General features: G+C 48.1%; 1 protein-coding gene across 1 annotated transcript; it reads right to left on the bottom strand.

Moving 5' to 3' along the window:
• Positions 1-1,882: 1,882 nt before the first annotated feature.
• Positions 1,883-10,153, bottom strand: NUDT7 (nudix hydrolase 7). Its single transcript, XM_052656430.1, has 4 exons — positions 10,105-10,153; positions 8,396-8,549; positions 7,201-7,359; positions 1,883-2,620 (listed from the first exon to the last, which is right to left on the bottom strand). Exons 1-4 carry the CDS (start codon positions 10,137-10,139, stop codon positions 2,252-2,254), a joined length of 717 nt encoding a protein of 238 aa, XP_052512390.1. The 5' UTR covers positions 10,140-10,153; the 3' UTR covers positions 1,883-2,251.
• Positions 10,154-10,388: the final 235 nt, after the last annotated feature.

Below are 10,388 nucleotides of genomic sequence, written 5' to 3'. Positions count from 1 at the left end.
TTCTAGATTCCACATATAGGCATTAATATACAGTATTTGTTTTTCTGACATGCTTCACTCTGTACGACAGACTCTAGTTCCATCCATATCACTCCTTGAGGTTGATTTGTTCAGTGGTTCTGCAGAGTTTGTGAGATCAGTGCTCTGCCAATAGTTTCTTTGAGTCAAACTTCCTAAATGTCTGGCCGTTGTAACAGGATATTTAACTAGAAGCCTGAACGTAAATGTCATGAAATAAAGCACTAAAAAGGGGGTGGGCAGTACCTCCATCACTGTGGTGTTGGCAGTAGTTGAGTCGCTCAGTCATGTCCAGGTCTTTTTGACCCTGTGGACTGTAGCCTGCCAGGCTCCTCTGTCCGTGAGATTATCCCGGCGAGACTACTGGAGTGGGTCGCCATTTCCTCCTCCAGGGGATCTTCTTGACCCAGGGATTGAACCCGCGTGTCTCCTGCCTTGCAGGCAGATTCTTTCCTGACTGAGCCAGCTGGGTGGCCATGCAAGTTGCTCAGAGTGAGGACTTAGGTTGGGTCATCTCCTCTTAGAAACGAGGCAGCTCTGTGGTGTTTGCATAAGCGAACAGTTCGGAAAGTTCTGCACTTCCAGAGGTCAACCATTTACCCAGCAATTACGCTGCTGTCAGATTGTAAATACATATTTGCAAATTCCTCTACCGTTGTTCACAAACCATGTAGGCCTGTTCCTGCAGGGCTGGTTATAGAATGTTAACGGGTCAACTCACCCAACATCTGCTTTCGAGGCTGGAGCCAGATTTGCACCGTTTTAACATTTACAGGCATAAAGCTGCAGATGGAATGTCTTCCTCTGCCAGCTCTCAGAAAATCAGAATTCAGCAGCAATGGACAGTGGCATGGCTAACTAAATGGATTCAGCGTGTGGGCACCGTGTTTTCAGCTACAACACAGGACCCCCTCAGTCCCCAATCTGGTCCATGATGGTTAACACCATAATTAAGGAAAGAAATCTCTGCTAACTCTAAAGTTTGACATATGATGATGCCCCTGTAAGAAGTAATGGATTTCAAGGCATGAGATTCAGAATATATGTCTCTCTGACTTCTGATTTGAGGGTTGTCCTTGAAATGAGTGTTTTTCTGCTATCATATTAAGGCAGATAATCTGCCCTGATTGTCGGCCTCTCATATTCTTTCAGCTATTTTGGATCATGACTGTCAAACCCCACCAACACCCAAAGTCATCGTGTGCATGTCCCAGGAACCGTATGTTAAATGTCAGATCATTTTGAGTTCTAATTACTGGCAACACCTAAAGTTTGGGTGAATATCCATCCAACTGTTTTCAAGTGTTATGGTGTATCATTCAGGCTATAGCTCTGCTGTAACAAAATGACCCCAATTACAGTCGCAGAAATGACAGAGTTTTCTTTTGCTCCCATGTAACAGTCCCACAGGAATAGCCCAGGACGGCGGGTTGCTTTGCTCCAGTCTTTCAGAGATCCAAGCTCTTACATCTTTTAGCTCTGACTTTCCTGCAGGAATCGTCTTATCTGTAAAGTCAAGGCTGGGTTGCAGATAAATCATGGAAAAGGCAATCGAGGGAGTTTGGTTTATCTCTTAAGTTGAAATTGGCGATGACCAGCAAGAACGATTTCACATCCCATTGGCCTAAATTCAATTTCAGAGCTACATTTAACTGCACTGGAACTTAGTCAATGCTGGTTCTGCCTGGGGAGCTATGGGCTCAGCTTCAACTCTATAGCCAAGGAGAAGGAGGGTGTGTTCTGATGGCTGGTCAAGAGTTTCTGTCACATGTAACAGAGAGAGTGAGGTTGCCTCGTACAAATAAGATCAATGCCACATGGTCATACATTCAACAAATGTTTTTAAAATATTGATTTTATTTATTTGGCTGTGCTGGGTCTTAGTTGCAGCATATAGGATCTAGTTCTCTGCCCAGGGACTGAACTCGGGCCCCCTGCTTTGGAAGCTCAGAGTCTTAGCCACTGGACCACTTTTCTTACACATGTAAGAAAAGTATTGTTACACAGATTGGGGGTGAAACTATGCAATAGTATAAACACATTTTTCTACTTTTGAAAGACTTGCTTTTTCAGACAGTAGAGGACAACTGGGGAAAAGGCAAGGTTTTTTACCTTCAAGTTGCAGTAAAAATATTCACACCTGTCAAATTCCAACAGCTGGTCGAATCATTGTTCCATGGCTAAGCCCACAAGAACACTGCTCAGAGAGTCATTTGGGTGTTGGTCTCATAAATCATAACTTGCTCAGAGCATGTTTCTGAGGCTTCAGGAAGGACTCTTCAGAGGGTGGAATCAAATCGCTGAGATTAAAGTCAACCTCAAAGGAGGGTTTCTCCCCCAAAACCACTAAGGCGATAAACACGGCACATCTTGCCGTCAGTCCCCGGATGCAGTATGTCACACCATGTTCAGGGTCCGTGTACTCAAAGCAGTGAACAATAACACGACGACCGCGGCGTGTCAGGTAACTCTGATGGTACACACGGGGACGCAGGAAGTATTCCAGAGGCACCAGGAACACGTTCTTAACTTCATCCGGGTTAGGTCTGGCCTCAAAGTCGGAGTCTATAAATCCTACAACCGGAGTTATCCACAGATCCTTCTGAAAGCAGAACATGGAAGACGCTGAGATGTGAGAGATACCATTTCAAAAAAAAAAAAGTATGTCTAAACGCATGCTGCTGCTGCATAAACTAAGCTCATAGGCCAAAGCAGTCCGTTACATAAAACTTCCTCTATAACTAAACTTTATGTCCCTTAAATGGAGGTGTGGGCTTCCCTGGCTCAGTGGTAAAGAATCCGCCTGCCAATGCAGATTGGAGACAGGAGACGTGGGTTCGATCCCTGGGTCGAGAAGGTCCCCTGGAGAAGGAAATGGCAACCTACTCCAGTATTCCTGCCTGGAGAATCTCATGGACAGAGGAGCCTAGGAGGCTAGCTGGCTGGGAGATTTCTGTTTATAACCACCACTGTTCTGAAATGAACGCAGGGTGCTGTTAGGTGAAAGATTCTACCTGGAGTCTGGCGGGGGAGGCCTGGGGTTTAGTGTAGGAGCTGATGGGGGCGGCATGACCTTGAACGAGAAAGGGAGACGAAACGGGGAATTCCTGAAAGAAAGTGAGTAGGGAAATCCAGGGAGACACTGTGGGGCTGGGCTCCTCCAGGAGGACCAATATGCCTGTGGGAGGTCTTGAGGGAGGGCAGCTAAGGCACGTTGAGGAGCAGTGATGACTCAGGCGGTTGACCGAATTAACGACGCAGTCAACATTTGTACCCGGAGAGGAGAAGGGGAGCGCGGGCTCCAGACGTCCCTAAGCTGGGACCCTCACTGTGCTCGGCGGCCTGCCTGACAGCCTCCTCTGTCACGTGGTCCCCCCAGGCAGCTACTGAGATGAATGCTCAGATGCCAGGGGTTTCTTAAGGAAGAGCTCGAGGACAAAGGGGTGAGGGTGGGAGCGGGGAAGCCAGGCAGGGATGCTGCGGGCAGCTCCGGGGTATAAAGTGTGCGTCGGTCGGTCCCAGGAGAGGATGAGGGGGCTGGGCTTTCATGCCGGGTCTCTGGCTGGCCAGGAGTAAATCAAGACAGTGCTGACTCATGGGGGCAGGGTGCAGCTCCAGGAGCCTGAGGGCACGAGTACTGGGAGAGAACCGGAGTGTGTGTGTCAGAAACACAGCCTAAGAGGACTGTTAGTGCATATATACAGAATCGAGAAAAGTGGCACCGATGAGCATACGTGCAGGAAGGGAACGGAGCCGCAGACACAGAGAGCAGACTCGTGCACACAGAGGGGAAGCAGAGGGTGGGCGACGGCACAAAGCCCCATCGCTGGTGCACACTCCCATGTGTCAGAGAGACAGCTGGCAAGGAGCTGCGTGTAACACGCGGAGGCCGGCCTGGCGCTCCAGAGGGACGTGATCCATGTATAATTACCGCTTATTTGCATTGTAGTATGGCAGAAACCCACACTACACTGTAAAGCAAATTTCCTCCAATTAAGAAATAAATTAAAAAAAAAAAAAAAGCATCTGGACAGAGCCTGGAGCGCCGCTCACCGTGCATCCGTGGCTGCTCTCTCCATTCAAACCCTACAGCCTGTGGGCCCCTCGTCTAGAATCCATCAGCCTCCCCCAGGTTCTTCATAACAACCTGCTCCTGAAGAAGCTTTACCAATGGAAACTGGATCAGAAAAAAACTTGCCCATGGCCACACCCGGCTCCCACTTGGCAGAAGCCAGGATTCTACTCCAGGCCTGCTGCCCACACGCTGGAGTCGAGCGCTGAAGTTCTATCAAAATGCTGGTCACCAAATCTCCGAGCTGGCACACCAGCAAGCGGCTCGGAGACCACAGGGCAGCGTCCCCAGCTGTGGCTCAGGCCCTCCGGAGGTCTCAGGGCCACGCCTGTTAGGCAGGTGCCTGGGCAGGAACTTTGCATGGCCAGTGCCAGCCCTTGAATTGGCATGTCAAGTCTAAGGAAGTTAGTGTGGGAAAGAAAAAGAATTAAAGCCTCAAAGGGTGATCATGGTTTAAGACTGAATGTTCTAGATGGGGAGTCAGGCACACTCAACAGGGTTCAAGCTTAGCAAAGTAAGAGAGACTGTGGAAACTTGTGGCTGAAACAGCAACTCTGCACATCCCATGTCTAAAAACACAGGTGTCTGAACTGGCAGGAAAACAGGTGGTATGTGGCAGACATCCCATGACCCATAAGAGCCTGGATTTTGCCCATTTGCTGAGTTGAAATTCCACAGAGACTGGTTTCTGCTCTGGACATAGGATGAGCCAGGCTTAGGGCTCCTGGAAGAAGCTGCAGACTATTAGACACAGCCTCGGAAGTCAGGACACACCACTGAAATGTTACAGGAATCAGGCCTTCAGGAAGCCAAGAAAAGGATGGAGACTGGGAGTTATGGGCCACGCGTAGAGAAAAAGGAGAACTGTCCCTTGAGGCCTTTGCAGAGAAAAGCTCATACATGTATGATACAATGACATGTATGAAGGTTGGTTGGGGGCTGGAAGGCCTGGGAGGGTTAACACCAGGGATAGGGGAAAACCAGTGACACCCCCAAAACATCTCCAGGCATTGCCGTGTGTGTGTTCCCCAAGAGAGAAAATTACCCCCAGTCAAGAATTAGAATTCTGACTGAATTAGATTAGGCTTCTAGGCATTAAATAAATGGCATTTTCGAACCACATTTAAAAGATTTGCAAAGTCCAAAAAACAAAACGACCCTCACTGGCACTTCTAAATACTATACATCTTTCTTGAAAGCCTTTCTTCATTCTAATTTCTCGGTGGTGTGATTGGCATTATAGCAGGAGCAGGTCATTTGAACACACACACACCTGTGAGGACTGTTGTATATGATCCCCTTACGGGTGAACTCAGGAGCTCTGGGGACCTTGGAAATGGACTTACTCTCATTTAGGGAACTTATAACCATTACGTGTTTTGTCAAGAGAGTTCTAAAATAAATCTCTGAGACGTCCCAGGAGATTTGCAGTTATCCCCTGAAAAGGGCTTCCATTAGAAAACACAGAGGAAGTAACTGACACACGTCTTGTCTTAATCCCATGTTACTTTTCTGTCTCATTTCTTTCTCACTGAGGGCACATTTATGGAATGGCCTTTAGCTTCTTCCAAGCTAAATCTCCTGGGAGTGGTGACCTCTCTATTCTTAAAATGGACCCAATCAAGACAGATGTCAGCATCATTGATCATCACAAAGGGCAATCTGGCTTGCTAATTTTTAGGCGTCAGTGGAATTCCTCCTTTGACATAAAAAGTCATACGAAAGCCCGATACTATTAAAAAAAATTATACCTATTCTGATAGGTGATGAGTGAAGTTCACCTCTGGGGTATTATTCTTCCCCCAAGCCTGTAACCTTAGCTCAACCAGGAGAACAGTATCAGATAAACCCAAATTGAGAAGCATGCAAGAACACACCTGACCTGTGCCCCTCACAAGTGTCAAATCCATAAGAACAAGGGCAGTCTAAGAAACTGGCCCAGACCAGAGAATGAGGAGGCATGGCAAGCAAGAGCAACACAGTGTCCTGCGTGAGAGCCGGGGCAGAAAGGGGGACATCAGTAGAAAAACCAGTAAAAGGCAAGTAAAGCGTGGAGTTCAGGGACGGTAAAGCGCTGACACTGACTTCTTAGTTGTCACCAATGTACCACAGTGATGTCCGATGTCAGTAACTGGGGGACCTGAGCATGGCTACGTGAGAACTCTCTGTGAAATCAGTAACCATTCTAAAATTACAAGTATATATGAAAAATTTTAGACCAGTCAAATAATTCTGTTATGCACCTTTAAATTTACCCTATTTACTCCTTCTGCCCTCCTCCAGGGGATCTTCCCAACGTGGGTTTGACCCACGTGGGTTGGGAAAATCCCCTGGAGGAGGGCATGGCAACCCACTCCAGTATTCTGGCCTGGAGAATCCCACGGACAGAGGAGCCTGGCAGGCTACAGTCCATGGGTCACCAAGAATCGGACACGACTGAAGTGCCTTAGCACGGCACGGCACTCCTTCTACAGTCAGTTAGCATAACAGAGACAGTGTTGTGATCAGCTCATATGAAATAAGGTCCAGCTCTATCATTCCCAGGACCCCTTTTGTTGTTACGTTTGTTTGTTTCAAATCCTGCTTCAAACAGAAATGCAGTTACAAGTAGTGACTGTTTCTAAACAGCTTCCCTAGATCTCAGGATATTGCTCAATCTTTGTGATATGGAGAAGCCTGGTTCCATGGTATGTGCAAAAATTAGTACCTTCAGTGGCCTCCGAGGGGCTAAAATTTGGTATGTAGCATGCTCAAGTGTGTGTTATTTTTTTCTAGGGAATTCTCAAAAATAAACCCAAACTGGAGAAAACTGACTGTAAACTGAATGTCAACGAAAGAACACTGAGGCATCTACAGGGTTCCACAGCACCCAGTCTGAAAACCGCTGATGGCGTTCAGCCCTTTCATTTCTGGATGGGGAAGGAGGGGCCCAGACAGGAAGTGGGGCTTGCCCAAGGCCTCTTTGCCCAGCGGGGGCAAAGTCCACACATGAGCCAGTCTCTTGACTGTACCGCATGCTTGAGGGGCGTGGGGTCATGGGATCCTGAAGATAGTCTATCTACTGCGAGCTCACGTGAGTCTAAGCAAGCCAGCTCCACCCCCAGCCTTACATCAAACGGCAGTGGCATCAGGCAGCAGACCACCTCCACTTGATGAGGACGCAGCCCCACTTCCTCCTGGGCTTCCCGGAGAGCCGTGGCCACGTCGTCCGCATCCGTAGGTTCGCACTTACCTCCAGGAAAGCAGACCTCTCCGGGTGACCTTCTCAGCTGGATATGGAAGGGAGAGAGCCGCCGTGTGGGATTCCAAGTTTGGAACCACTCACTCATTCAACAAGTATGTGCTGAATTTCTGTCTTGTGCCAGAGACCATTCCCATACTTGTGGCAACCAGTAGGGAATAAGACCGAAAAGAAAAGTTTTTCTTTTTTTTAAACTTGAGTCCTTTAAAAAAACTGAACTAGGAGAAACTACCCTCACTTCTGATTTTTCTCTCCTTGCCCTCCAAAGATAGCATACACACACACACACAGAGATCTACACTGATGGAGAAAAAAGGCCGAACAAAAGGATAATGAAAAGCGCAGTGTTTTGAATGGATAACCTTTATCAAGTGCTTACTGGTCTGGGCACAATGCTTCAGATGGATTTCTTGTCAATGAGTCTGAACAGTTCTATAAGCAACTATTTTTTAAAATATTTTTTTAAATTGAGATGAAATGTTACTCCTTAAAAAACTTAAAAAAATATTTTTAAAATTGAAGTACAGTTGATTTACAATGCTGTGTTAGTTTCTGGTTTACAGCAAAGTGATCTGGACACACATACACACACTATACCTGGGGTGGGATTAATCTAAAACAGTGGCTCTTGGTGGGGGCAGTTTTACATCCCCCATCCCTGCAAGAGAGTAGGCGATATCTGGAGACATATGTGGTTGTCACAAACTGTGTGTGTTGTCTGTGTGTGTGTGTTACTGGCTTCTAGTGATAGGGGCCAAGGATATTGTTAAACATCCCATAATGTATGGGGTAACTCTCAAAACAAAGAATTATCCAGCCCAAATGGCAATGGCTGGATAAGAAACCCTGGCATAAAAGTATTTTAAATTACTTGCTAGCTCAATTGCTTATTTTACTTTCCAAAACTTCTCCGTAAAAAGCCACATGATTCTGTGGCTTCATGTACCCCTTGAACATCACAACTTTGAAAGTCCAGCTGAGAATCTGGAACCTCAAACTATGTGCTAGTGACCACATTTCAAATATCCTGAGACCTTAAGGTCAGGAACCTTTTCGTCACTTACCTTCTCTGACCGGAGGGTGAACAACAGGTAAAGTTTCCCATCTTTAGCCAACAAAGGTAGAAGGATCGAAAATTTGTTAGATGAACAGTGAGAATATTTGGTCCCAGAGTCATGCTTTTTTAAGCGGGCCTTAGCGTCATCGATCAAGCTGTTTCTAAAATGGAAACAAACCACACAGTTTAGTAACCAGAGTTATGATAAAAAGCTCCTAAACTGCATGATGTTTCTGCTTTGTTATGTGTCCTGGTATTTAGCATTTCTAGTCTCAGTGTGCTTTTTCATAATAGGACAGCAATAATAACACCCAAATCATGTGACCTTCGGTAAGACAAAATGAGGCAAAAACTACTAAGAACCCAGTTTAGTACCTGAGTTCACTTTAAAATCTAAATTAATTTTGAATGATGGTAAAATATTCTTTCAATTGTGCAATAGTTCAGTGTTGAAACCCACAGTAATACTTGGGAAGACAGATTTGCAGAGCAAGTTCATTGTTCCAAAGGTTACACCATGGTAAGGTTAAGGGCTTTCTCTTAACCTGGCCCTTATGTCACATTATCAAACCCTTGTCTTCAAATACCTTATAACACTGATTCCCAAACTTATGCAACAACAGAGTCACCCAGGGGGCGTGTTACAACACAGAATGCTGGGTCCACTTGTGACTTAGTAAAATCCAAGTATTTAGGCTTTAACCACACATTGTTCTCTGAGTCCATAACTACGGGTTAAGGCAGTTTTGTGTAAGGGGCAAAAGCAGGTGTTTAAGGGAGCCAGACTGGTTTCAAAGTGTTAGGACTGACCTCTTTAAGCCCCCTTTCCTGATGTGTGACATGTTGAGGATGTTTGTAAGGATTAAATGATACAGTTCTGTGGCTGCCGTTTAAAAGTCTCAGTCCTTAGATGCATAGTTGCTTGCCAGAGATGTCTGCTATTTCTTGCCTCTTTCTAGGAGGTAGGATGCTCAATAACGTACTTAGGAAACTGCAGTGGGTGCTGAAAATGCCCAAATGGCCGGAAAAGAGTCACAGGCATGCTGGCACTGGAGGGGACTCCAGAGCACATCCTAGTGCACACAGGCAGGTGTCCAGAAAAGGAAACTAGAATTTCCGACCAGGAATGTGAGGGAATGCTTAAAAGTGTGGTGCCCAGAACTGACCAGAGGGACCAGCAGAAGCAACAGTCTGCAAAACCGTCCACATAAGGAGCTGGTGCTTGGAGTAATCGCCAGGTAAACACTGCTGTCAGTACATTCTGTACTACATTCTGGACATGGGCTCATCTCACCTTCTTTCCATGCTTCTCTCATTAAGGTGAAAACACGATCACGTTCCAGGCTCAGAGAGTTTGTGTAACTGAGGCTGGAAGTAGCCCGGGGACCTTGACCCGGGCGCTGCCTGGTGCGGGCTCGCTGTCCGACGGCTGAGGCTCGGCGAGCGGAAGAGGGAAGCCCTCGGGGGCCGTGCGCCCACCAAGCGTGCAAACCCGGCTCTGTCTTTGGCGGGGGAAGGCGCGAAGGCCCGGGGACCCTGCGAGCTGCCAAAGGAGGTGAGCGTCCGGAGCGTGGAGCTCCGGAAGGCGGGCAGGCGGGACCCGCAACAAGTAGCCAGAAGGCCCCGGCCACTCACGGCCCTCAACCTGTCCGGCCGCGCAGTGAGCAAGGCAGGGCCAGGTCCGGCTCGGGGTGCCAGCGGTCGGGGAGGTCTTACCTGCCTGGTTCCTGGGGAGGGCCGGGTCGCGACATCGCCCCGGGGAAGTTCGCTTCTTGCCAGCAACGCCTCCCAAGGCACTCAGCCGGACGAGCATGCGCAGAGCAGCTCCGGGCCTGCGGCGGGGAGAGAGGCGGGGCCCGGAGCCGGGGCGGGGCCTGGCTGAGGGCGCAGGGCGGGACCGAGAGCCGCAGGCTGAAGATCGGGGCGGGGTGGGGCGGGGCGAGTGGGGCGGGGCGAGGCGTGGGGGCGGGGCGAGTGGGGCTTAAGGCCCCGCCTTCCTG

Source organism: Budorcas taxicolor, chromosome 18, assembly GCF_023091745.1.
Source record: "Budorcas taxicolor isolate Tak-1 chromosome 18, Takin1.1, whole genome shotgun sequence".
In the NCBI taxonomy this organism is placed as follows: domain Eukaryota; kingdom Metazoa; phylum Chordata; class Mammalia; order Artiodactyla; family Bovidae; genus Budorcas; species Budorcas taxicolor.
Note: the sequence above shows the minus strand (reverse complement) of the source record. Positions and strands in the feature narration are given on the sequence as shown.

Coding starts and splice junctions, on each gene's coding strand:
- NUDT7 (XM_052656430.1), bottom strand. CDS start 10,139: ATGTCGCGACCCGGCCCTCCCCAGGAACCAGGCAG. Junction 8,550..10,104: donor CCTCCCCAGGAACCAGGCAG/GTAAGACCTCCC, acceptor TTTCCATTTTAG/AAACAGCTTGATCGATGACG. Junction 2,621..7,200: donor TGATGCCACTGCCGTTTGAT/GTAAGGCTGGGG, acceptor TTCTGCTTTCAG/AAGGATCTGTGGATAACTCC.